The sequence below is a fragment of the Gadus morhua genome, chromosome 12 (genome assembly GCF_902167405.1).
Source record: "Gadus morhua chromosome 12, gadMor3.0, whole genome shotgun sequence".
Taxonomy (NCBI): Eukaryota; Metazoa; Chordata; class Actinopteri; order Gadiformes; family Gadidae; genus Gadus; species Gadus morhua.
Window position 1 is genome coordinate 3,442,896 of NC_044059.1, and position 12,500 is coordinate 3,455,395.

Genomic DNA, 12,500 nt, shown 5'->3' on the forward strand with positions numbered 1-12,500 from the left:
AACAGCGAGCGGCAGGGACTAGTACTCACTTGCGAGCTTGTGGGTCGAGGGAGCAGAATATGACCGTGTTCACTGTGTAGTGCCTCCTGAAGAACAGTCTGCAGGAACACAAGGGTACACATGCTTAGGTCCCATTGGGAAAGGGTGTAAGAGGTTGTAATTGACGTGTATGTGTGTGTGTTTTTGTGTGTGTGTGTGTGTTTGACTGGGCACGTGGGTTTTGCAGGTTTTTGAGGTGATTGAGGTGTATTTGTGTGTGTGTGTGTGTGTGTGTGTGTGTGTGTGTGTGTGTGTGTGTGTGTGTGTGTGTGTGTGTGTGTGTGTGTGTGTGTGTGTGTGTGTGTGTATGTGTGTGTGTGTGTGTGTTTGTGTGTGCATTTTTTTTTGTATATTAAAATTGTATGAGTTTGTTCAATGTGTGTAATTGAGACGAGTGTGTGTGCGTGTGCAAAAGTGTGTATGTGTGTTCTCCGTGCCGGCGTGTGACCCACTTCCTCTGGTTGTCTGTTAGTGTGATGCCCTGGGCGGAGACCTTGAAGTGCACCACGGTTGAGGTGGGCTGGGGGTCTGCGACCAGGGTCTGGCTGGTGGCCTTCTGCACCGCTTGATGACCCGTCAGGGACTCCAGCTCCACGGAGCCCAGGTACCACACGTTGCACGCTGACACACAAACACACACACACACACACACACACACACACACACACACACACACACACACACACACACACACACACACACACACACACACACACACACACACACACACACACACACACACAAATTATACAGTGTGTCTGAGAACAGGTGAATCAGTTTGGCAGTAGACATTTCAATGTATCTCACGTACACACACACACCCTCATACACACACATAATGTATGTATACGCACACGCAGACATACAGACACACACTTACAGACACATGCAGACACCCACTTCAGCTCTTGTCTGAACTGAGAAATATGCAAATGTCACACGCATGTCATCATACACCCAGGCAGCAGCCTGCTCAAGTCCAAAGCTAGCTGCCTGTAAGTGAAGGATCCAGACAGACAATACACTACCTGCTCCTTGCTTCAGAAGTTCTGCTGCTGAGTTGGAAGCTGTCTGCGGAGATGAGTCATGGAGCTCCTCCATAGGGTCTGAAGATAGACACACACACACACCCAAAAGCACACACACACATAAGCACACACAAAAGCACAAACACGTACTACCAAAATAACTCAGTGACAACGTTTTTCCGTGAAACCCTACAAGTATTACACATAAAACAATTACACATGCATTGTGCAATTAATGAAGCCAGGCTAGCTGTGGAAAGATTTCTTGTCATTACAACATTTACCACTTTTTCCGTGAACACGCCCTAAGCTGACGGTTATCGCCCAAACATACACAGGATTAAAAATCACACGTTACCTTTGTCAGGGAGGATGAGTTTGCAGGGCAATGCCAGGGGGGTAATGGAATGTTGACACACCAATGCAGTGAGACTTCCTTTCAGATGCAAGCACATAGGAAACACATTACATCATGCACACAAGTGGTGAATAGAATCAATGCACAGAAAGTATAAGGCAGTATAGTTGAATGACTATAGGGTGTGACTCCCAGCCGAAAGGTACTGGATTCATTTCCCGGTATCTGTTGCCTACCAGTAGGTATTCTTTAGATGGAGATTTGCTCAGTAATGTCATGTATATAGATTCGCAAGGAACCACTTTGGAAAAAATTGTTTGCTTAATGACCAATAATTGTAGTATTTCAAAGCTCTCACGAGTCGTTTAAATGCACTTCTTAATAACGACCAATAGAGGGCAGTAAAGAGTTTATTCAAAACCTTGTGCTGAGCATCCTGGGCACTTACTTCCCTTCCCATCTACTCCGATTGTATCTATCTACTCTGTTTATCATTCTGAAGGAAATACTTTACAACCATATTACCCTGTAGCCCTACTTTTAAATGATGAAGTGCAATCAAAAACACGTAATAATCAGTCTCAGAAAGAGGGTATGCCTAAAGACTTTCCGAACAAGCAATACAGAAAATCCAGCCTCTCACCGAAGTAGGGCTCGTTGGGACAGCCCTTGAGTCGCACGCCCTTCTGGGTGCACTCGATGAGGAAGTGCCTCACCAGCTCATTGGACGGATCCCCTGCGAAGAGGAACACAGTAGTGACCGACGTGTTCAAGTATTCCATCTTTTAATGGTGGATTTCAGTTTCTTGTTAAAATAAAACTATAAAGTGTAAAACAATCATCTCCAGAGTTGACTGGGCATCAGCTGCTAATGACTAAATAACTTCTAGTAGAAAAAAAGATGGGCTTCAACACATTGCAAAGCAATGCAAAGATGATCAGGATGGGCTACTGACGCAATGTGTTTACAACCTTTAAAACCATGCTTCTTTTATCAATCCAAAGCATTCTTAGGTATTGATAGAGAATAATTCTATTGACAAATGCTGATGTTTCCACGATTGAAAGACGTAACTTATGCAAATGGTGGTTAATATTATTAGTTATTATGGGGTGATCTACCTTTCTTGCTCTGTTGCAACACAGAGGGGGGAGGTGTTGCCACTTTCATTGCCAATCCATAGGCCCCACGAAACGAGTGACTATCCCTGACGATGAACGAGCCTGGCTCCTTGTCCTTCAGCAGTGTGATGGCTTTGAGGTCAACAGGAGAGGAAAGGAGGGTTGCTCAGATTAACATTGCCAAATGTAACACTATAAACGGTCAAACAAACCCGCAGCCATTGTCTTGTCATCTGCTTGGTAGCGGTCCACCAACCCTCCTATCCAGAGCTAATATTTACCTTGGTCTCGGGAGATGTCTGGCTTGTACCAGAACTTGGAGGTGTCTTGGACAAACTTCACCGTGTCCTGCCTACTTCCAGACAGCTCTGCGAAGCAACGATAAAACAGATTACCCATCCGGTGGCTCTTGATGCAATGGTTAATAAGAGATACAGAGTGGGACAGAGGGAGACAGAGAGTCATAGAGAGAGAGAGAGAGAGAGAGAGAGAGAGAGAGAGAGAGAGAGAGAGAGAGAGAGAGAGAGAGAGAGAGAGAGAGAGAGAGAGAGAGAGAGAGAGAGATCAATAAGGAGAGAGAGAGAGAGAGAGAGAGAGAGAGAGAGAGAGAGAGAGAGAGAGAGAGAGAGAGAGAGAGAGAGAGATAGAGAGAGAGAGAGAGAGAGAGAGAGAGAGAGAGAGAGAGAGAGAGAGAGAGAGAGAGAGAGAGAGATCAATAAGGAGAGAGAGAGAAAGGGAGAGAGAGAGAGAGAGAATCAAGTAGAAATTAAGATGAGGAGTGCTAATGTTGCTAGTACATCTCTTTTGGATCTTCTTGAGCGGCCAGCTGTACCTGAGTATCCAGGTGAGGAGGTCCGGCTGAGCCCCCTGAGGGGCTCGGGGGAGGAGAAGGGGATGCTCAGACTGCTGTCGCTGTGGGGGCTGGAGAACCCGCTGAAGGACGGCGAGTGCGAGTGCAGCTCCCCCCCTTTGCTCCCTGTCCTCTTCTCGGGCAGCAGCGGGGGCAGGCCCAAATCGTCAGGTCCCAGGCCCAAACCGAAGCGCAGACCCCCCAGACCCTCCATGGCCTCCAGCAGGCTGTGCTCCAGAAGAGATCCGTTCCCCAGGGGTAGGGAGGAGAGGTTTGACTCCCCCATCTCCCCTAGGAGCTCCGGTGGGGCTCCCAGGCCTGTCGGACCCCCCCGGGGGGAGCTGTGGGACAGAGGGGTCAACTGCCTGGGCGGGAAGGGCGACCTGAGGGAGCTGGGTGGCGGGGTGGAGCTAAAGAGGAGAGAGGGGTCAGAGCATGACTTATTATGGAGGCACCTGACCTGACCACCTTATTGCTTGGAATGCTCATAAAAGGCTCAAATGCTCATAAAAGGCTATTCTTAGCAGGTGTTAAAGTAACAAATGATATGCTTCAAATGATATGGTGTCAACTTCATCAAAGTTACTGAGATAGTGTGTTTATGTGTAGCGTGCAACCAGCCGTATTGAATTGGGACGTACCTGTCAGTGTGTGGGAGCGGGCTACTGGAAGACCCGGTGGTCCTGGAGTTAAACATCCCCTGGCAGGAGTCGGGGGTCCTACACAAGTCTGCCCTGAACAGCTCTGCTTCTGTTGAGCCAGCATGACTCATGCTGTCCATGAAACTCAGGGAATCTGCAGAAACAAAATAAAAGGAAAAACAATGACTAAAACATGAAACCACACGACTTTAAAAATCTCTATGTACACTGTACAAGAGACCTGTGCACTCTTTTTGTATTGCTTTTTTAACATCGTTTCAACATCAACAGACTCCGTCTCGCGATTCCAGTCATGCACATGCACCTGTAACTTGATCGATCTGCAAAATACTGCCCCCTTGTGTACACATTAACGTGACATGGAAGTAAACGTCCAAGCAGATTTGATCCACGATAAAATCTGTGTCTCTAGGTTTCAACATGGATCTTGGCAGGTATGTAGAACTGTAAATCCATAACACAAACTCCTAAAAAGCTGTGTCTATTGTTTTTTTACAGACTGGATTCAGGGCTTTATGGCTTTATGTTCTATGAAGCAGGCACTGCTTCTGCATGGGATAACACTTTAAACATAAAGTGTGCAGCTTTGAGATGTGATGGAACACATTGTGTTGTATTGCGGTGCCGGCGAGGGTCATCCAAGCTCTATCCTGACCATCCTGACTCCAACCCTGCACTCTGGAATCTGTGGAGCTGTCCACATTCATATGAAAGGATGTTGAAGGTGTTCCAACCCAAGTGCCAACATATTTACCACCATCAATGTTTATACATGTAAATCCTAATCCAAACCAGTATGTGTAAAAGTGTGAAGTATGATGATACAAGCTGCCGTTCAAACTCCTTTAAAAACATCTGGGGAACACTTGTACTGCAATAGTGTTGCCATTCAAGTTTAATTTGAAGTTACATTTATTTCTGTTGAGATCATCAATCAGCGGGCCATGTTTTGGAGCTGTAAAATCCATTTCGATGAACGGCAGTTTTGAGATTCATGTTAGAAATATCTTGAAGTAAATGCAGCAAAGAAAATTGGCCAGGGAGGCCATTAACATCCAAATAATCATAATATTTCAACATGAATATAATATAAACCTAGTCACTGTTGGTAGAATTACAGTAGCCGCTGGAGAGAGAGACAGAGAGAGAGATAGGGAGAGAGAGAGAAGTAGAGAGGAAGAGGTAGAAAGAGGGCTAGGTAGAGAGACACGAGGGTATTTCTAACATCTATCAACATGGTGCGTCACCCAGCAAACATGAGGGCAGACCCCCTTCGGGCAAGAAACAGGCCTGTAAAGAATGATGAATCACTGTGAAAATATTCAGTCATCACAAAAGACCTTCTTGTTCGGCTGCCTACCTCCCCGCCTCCCCTCCCCTCCGCTCCCACTCCATTCACCCGTTTTCTGCAGAAGAACCTATTGGGGACTGACCATAGCTGTGAGCCGTTGAACGTACAGCACGTTTAGCCAGTCATTATGGCAATGATATGAGTGTGACGGTATAATGAGTAGTCAGAAGGTATGCATTCTCTAAACAAAGCAAACACTGACATCACACACATCTAATGCGCTAAACCCCTCTCTCTCTCTCTCTCTCTCTCTCTCACAACTGACACACAAGGGAACGTTTAAGGACAATCGGCCACCCACCATCTCACCAACCCCCAGACACCGCACACAAGCACACAAGGTATGTTACATGCCATTTGAGATTGTAAATGCACTGGCGTGCTTTATTATTTTGCTTTGTAGTCCACATTGAAAGCTATTAACAACTGTAAACTGACACGCAGACACACACATAAACAGACATACACAAACACACACACACACAAACACAAACCCACACACCCACACACGGGTGATAATGCACACATACATCTTCATGTCCTCTTATGTAAAGATAATGCTCCTATTAACAAAATATTGGACTTTCTTTTCATATGTATATTTCAATATATGGATGGAGTTTGCAAGTATTCTGTCAACTTCTAAACTTCTAAGCCAATGTATTCTTTGTCTATATGAATAGCAGGTATGCATCCACACTCACAAGAAGATATTTACATACACACAAACACACACATACAAAAACACACATAAAAAACACACTCACACACAAGCACACACATTCAGTCCATACACACAAAACATCTGCAAACAGTAACATCTCACAGGCAGACACACACACACACACACACACACACACACACACACACACACACACACACACACACACACACACACACACACACACACACACACACACACACACACACACACACACACAAACACACACACAGCACGGCTCCATTTAGGCAGTCTAGCCGTTGTTTGGTTGACACTAACACAACACAACAATGTAAACAAACCATGATCTCTTAAACTTTCCCACAGTTGCTTTCTCTCTTCCTGTCCATTGGGACGATTCCCCAAGACAAAGAGAGACCAGGTCCGCTGAGACTAATTCTGCTCGTCTCATGGCCCTTCTGTTTTTCGGTCCTTTCACCTTGACCACCGCCGAACACTCCTATGTGTGACATGGGTTCCATCATTCATACCATTCACTAATAATGGAAAGCACTGAGGCCGATCAATCACAACGCTGACCTTTACTCAATATGATGCCAGGTCGTCGTATTCAATTAAATATGGCTGCCTTTCTGTACCCATGGCACCCCTGTCACCATAGCAACTCACTTTCTGTTATAGGCCATTTGTTTATTCGAGAGAGGGTAGATGGCAGCGAGAAAGTGTGTGAAAGATGTCCATACAGACAACACACACCTAAAGGGATTCGTAAGGGATTGTGGTTATTCCTGTTATTTTCTAGATGTTCCCTGCTGTGAAAAGGCTACTCCGGTGCCCAGCTCTTAGGGAGAGGGCACAAAGCTTCACATTCGGGTATACACCAAGGAGGACCACTTCCTTCCTGGAAGCTTGAGCCTCATGAGGGCATGGACGACCAACCTCCGCCCACTATAGTTGGAGAGAGAGAGGGCACACATGCCATCACACCCAAGACATAAGTATCACCTCGTTCATCCAACAAAACCCTCTTCTTATAGCCTGTTCCCTACTGCCATCTCTTCGAGTTCCCTACCTCTATCTTCCCTGTTACATCATCACAAATGAATGATTTAAACTGGGTTAAAGGGGAGATAATGTGAATAAAAAATGTGTTGAAATGGCAGAGAAATGAAAGCCATCCAGCAGTCACATGTGTTGAGCAGCAGAAGAGCTTCTTGTTGTTTCTGACAAAGGCATGCTTCTCCTCTGATGCCCCATGCCCTGCTACAGTCTCTAACACACACACACACACACACACACACACACATACACACACACACATGCTCAACCACACACATGCACGCACATTCAAGTGCATGTGCACACACACACACACACACACACACACACACACACACACACACACACACACACACACACACACACACACACACACACACACACACACACACACACAAGTACACAAACATACACACACACAGAGACACACACAAATACAGACACATGAGCATGTGAATAAATGCAAACACAAACATGCACCCACACGCAAGTGCACGAGCATGAGCACACACAAACACACGCGCACACACACACACACACACACACACACACACACGCGCACGCACACCAGAATGCAAACACACACACAGATAGAGACACACATGCACCAAACACAGACGGACACCCATATAGACACCTTAATTAATTTGGCCGACATTAATCACAGACACACACAAACACAATCAAGTACATCATAGCCATCTCTTACTTAGCCAAAGAGGTTTCACAGACGTTCATGAGTACAGGAATGCATATATGAGCTTACAAAACCCACCACACCAAACCCATACACACAAACACACACTTGGCTGGTCTGGTCTGAAGGTTTATGGCATGTGACAGCTGTTCTCAGAAATCATATGAAGACAACCGTTTCTTAGCAGAGAGGAAAAGAGAGAGAGAGAGAGAGAGAGAGAGAGAGAGAGAGAGAGAGAGAGAGAGAGAGAGAGAGAGAGAGAGAGAGAGAGAGAGAGAGAGAGAGAGAGAGAGAGAGAGAGAGAGAGAGACATACTGTACATCAACAGTATAAAACCAGCCACAACAATATATGATTTCTATCAAAGATTAGAACCAATCAAACCTCTACTTGGGTGAACGCATTATGTCTCTATGCAAATGCTGCATAAATATCATACTCTCGCTCTTTCTCTCTGTCTCTGTCTCTCTCACTCCTCCCCACTCTCTCAATATCATCACTCAACGATGCCCCCTACCAACCAGCCACATGGCCCCTGCCTATTCAGGGACCACTCCAAACCGGTCACCAGAGGTTCTTGAATCCACTCCCTCTATTCTCTCTGGGGTGAGTGTTTGGACAGGGGACCCTATGCACCGGCTGGTGTGGCCTGGCGATGGATGAGGAGGAGCAGTAGGAGGAGGAGAAGTAGGAGTAGGAGGAAGGGGAGGAGGAAGAGAGGAGTTACGAGGCTAGCCTGAAGAGGGAATCAACAATACAGGCACTACAAACAAGTGGAAAACCGGGGAGAGAGCGAGAGTTACTGAGTCAAGGGTGAGGAAGGAGGGGCTGGTTCAGGGCTGGGATGCTATGGGCGGGGGGGGTGCAGTCAGTGTGTATTGTAATAATGAGGACAGGATGTAGCCATCGTGAAGCAGAAGCGGCCTTTTTGTGTGTGCTTAGCTCAGCTTCCTGTACACACCGCCACCGGGGCGGGTTTGAATGAGAGAGATGCACGCTGAAGTCCTAAAAACTGCGTCCCAGAAGTCTGTGTACTGGAAGAGTGTTTCGGTGTAAGGAAACTCACTACTTTAAAGTGGTTGTCTGCTACTATGTAAGCGTGTGGATAGCAACCTCTATAATGCTCAAGAACACAAATTGATTGTAGTGGCGAGCTCGTAGGTGGGGTCGAGGGAGGGATGAGTTCATGGTGATGATGATGATGAGCATCACAGTCTACAGCAGTACCAATAGTCTTCAAAGACGGTTGGGGTTCGTAGCTGGTCACCAGAGAGAAATGGAAAAACGACCTTCCCCAGGCTGAAAAAACACCAGTGGTGTTCCTTGCCTCCCCCGATGGAGGCCAGAATACTTTGCTTTCAGAAAGGATGACATCATGTCCGAGCGTTGCAGTGGAACAAACTGTCTCACTGGCAAAAAACGGAGAAACGAGTGTAAAACAAACCGCCGATACCGCTTAGTAAAATACCACAACTGGTGATGTGTAGCTAGAGAAATGGAGAAGGAAAAAGGGAAGGGAGAGAGCGAGAGAGGGGGGCGAATAAATTTAAAAAACCGTACCGGTATGTTATCAAACCATCGTAACTGTCTCTCATAACTTCAAAAAGGCGAAAGTGCCTTTTTACCATTGTTTACATGCATGGTAGGCGTGTTCATGCTGAATGCTGTTTGGCAGAATCGGTAGAAGGAAGTGCTTTTGACAAATTATGTTGGTAGTGGATGTTTGATCAAAGCGAGGCAGTTGGATCTAAGTCCGGTATTTTCCTTTGACATCCATTGAAGGAAAGTTCCACAAGCTGTCTGCAAACGGCAGAGATCAGAGAGGATGAGCATAGATGTGTTTGTGTGTACTCCTCAAAGTTATCAGGAGGGAGAGAGATGGGGCGAATGGGGGGAGAGGGGGAGGGGGGGAGATAATGGAATATAAACAACACAAGAATGCACGAAAACAAAGTCGAATGGAATAGAATTGCGATGGACAGGGTGAGACATAAAATATAAATGTCTGAAACATGACTAAAGGGAAGAATCTGTGGAGAATGAGGGACAGGAACCGGCTAACTTTCAATGCTCAATGTTGAACACACACACACACACACACACACACACACGCACGCACGCACACACACACACACATACACACACACACACACACACACACACACACACACACACACACACACACACACACACACACACACACACACACACAGAGACACACACACACACACAAACACACACACAAAGTACATGTACTCACACAATATATTGACACAGACATGCTCAGTGATACACTTGTGTTGCGCTGTGACTCCAAGTCGAAATGTAGTCAAAATGTACATACCAATCGAGGCAGTCATGGTGCTGACAGCTACATAGAGGTATTCCCTTCTTTGCTGGTTTAGGTTACCAGAGCACCCCTTTGTTGTCTCTCCTTTATCCGAAAGGATTTGAGGATCTCCCCACAGTCTGGCTTCTCTGCTTTCCTCTTTCAACTCTTGTCTTTTCCACAGCCCGTCCTCTCTCAGTTGAAAGGTGGAAGGGTCGAGTGGATGTGGGTGGCTAGGGGTGGGGGGGCTGCACGGTTGTGGTGGGGAGGGGGGGTCGAGGCGCGTTACCTTCCAGTCCACCTCGAGCAACTCCCAGTTAGCCGAGAAGTGTCCGTCCACTCCTGCTATTAATCTTCAAAAACGTTCTCCTCTCTTGCCCGTGTCTTTTCCTCAAACTAGCTCTCTCCTTCTCTCTCTCTCTCTCTCTCTCTCTCTCTCTCTCTCTCTCTCTCTCTCTCTCTCTCTCTCTCTCTCTCTCTCTCTCTCTCTCTCTCTCTCTCTCCCTCAGTCTCTCTCTCTGTGTGCTGTAGGGAAACTGGAGCCCTTGCTCTCTCATTGCTGGCTGAATGGAGCTTTTCATGCGCCGGAGAGCAGCCTGCCCATGGTCAATTCCTTTAGTTTCCAGATTGAAAAAAAGAAAACGGCTGCCCGTTTGTTCCTGGCTAGTTGTGACACTGCTTGGGTCTATTTTCTATGGAGGGAGGGGAGGAGAAGAGGAGGAAAGGCAGAGGGTACGAAGGGGGTGTTTTGGGGGGGAGGGTTGTAGAATTCCCCCAAGCCTTGTCTAAATATTCCCCCGCCTCTTCCTCTCACTGACCACTGAGCATTGTCTCCATGGCACCACCGCAACCACTCTCCAACAGATGAAATTGCATTCCTAGGGGTCAGAGGTTACATGTGCCCATGAATGGCCAGAGAAAGGGGATGGGTCTTGGGAATCTATGGCCTCTCTGTCAGTGCATGTGTCTCCACTCTCAAACCATCTGCTCACCCTATGGACATAGACACACACACACACACACACACACACACACACGCACACACGCACACGCACACACACACACACACACACACACACACACACACACACACACACACACACACACACACACAAACACACACACACTCACTCACACAATCACAAACACACATGCACACACAGGACAATGGTATGCAGCCACTGTGTCTACTGCCATTTGTCAGATCATTATAAATTGGGCAATAAAATCAATTGAATCTATTGTACTGAGTTTGCTTTAGGTTCAATATGAGCATATGGAACTTGTCTTTCATTCAACTCTTGGTCAATATAAATGTATTGGCATGAAAGTTGTCCGGGACATGTCCATCTGACTGTCTTAAAGGAAATTGCTAAGAAGTTTGAGTTTGATTTTGAGTTGTTTTAAAAGGGCCATGACAACGTGTCTCCCCCCCCTCTCTCTCTCCCTCCTTCATTTATCACTAATGGCCACCCATCACTTGATCTCTGACCCGTTATAACCAGATAATCAATACATTAATTGAACTCGCACAACCATATTTACAAGAATCCTTTGCCCGAGAATACAGGGGGTCAATAACCCAGAATTTCTATCAACCCATATGATAACAAGATAATTGTAGAGATAGGTGTGTACTACCTCAAGACACTTGCAGTCAAAAGCACAACAGTCCACAGCCCTATCGTACTCCCTCGTCTTGCTCCCTTGACCTCAACCTCAAGTAGCTTACCCTGGTCAAGGAGCATGGAGCTAGGTCAAGGAGCATGTAGCCAGCTAGCATGTAGTTTACCTGGTCAAGGAGCCTGTAGCAAGCTAGCCGTTGAGAAAGGGAATCAGTCTGACTAGATCTGTTGTGGTTGCAGTGAAGACGGCCACAGCAACTCATGGTAATCAGTTCTAACATCACAGTAGCACCCCGCCCCCCTTGGGTGTGCGATTAAGATAATGACCAAAATACAAATATTTTAAGTGAGAGGGGAGGGGGCAGGGATCTTACTGGAATGGCTGTTTCCCAGACTGCCGTCTCCCGTTGAGATGGGAAAACAGGAAACTCTTGGAAGAAAAAAGACAGACTCCGACAGCCTCCAACACAGTTAGAGACTGCTTGATTATCTGTCTGCCCAATAGAGGAGTCAGGTCAGGTGGTGTGTTGACTGTGACGCAGAGCGGAATTTTTGTCTGCTGAACATATTTACAATAAACAAGTGATGCTGCTGGCTTGCATTGCAAGCAACAAGTGCCCTGATCCCAGGAGCATTTTGAAATCATGCTGCTTATGACTGATCTTGCCAAACCCCATGCAGTCATTGTACGTGCACAG

At 46.5% G+C, this 12,500-nt stretch overlaps 1 protein-coding gene across 2 annotated transcripts in view; it reads right to left on the reverse strand.

Annotated features, from left to right (window-relative positions):
* Positions 1-12,500, reverse strand: part of tns3.2 (tensin 3, tandem duplicate 2) — a 23,243-nt gene that overhangs the window by 1,579 nt on the left and 9,164 nt on the right. For both annotated transcript variants that reach the window (XM_030372748.1, XM_030372749.1), the window contains 9 exons: positions 4,039-4,192; positions 3,380-3,807; positions 2,829-2,915; positions 2,548-2,679; positions 2,069-2,161; positions 1,426-1,503; positions 1,068-1,145; positions 492-660; positions 30-98 (listed from right to left, as the gene is read on the reverse strand). In XM_030372748.1, coding sequence (XP_030228608.1) covers positions 30-98; positions 492-660; positions 1,068-1,145; positions 1,426-1,503; positions 2,069-2,161; positions 2,548-2,679; positions 2,829-2,915; positions 3,380-3,807; positions 4,039-4,192 — 1,288 coding nt within the window. The remainder of the gene's footprint in view (positions 1-29; positions 99-491; positions 661-1,067; positions 1,146-1,425; positions 1,504-2,068; positions 2,162-2,547; positions 2,680-2,828; positions 2,916-3,379; positions 3,808-4,038; positions 4,193-12,500) is intronic.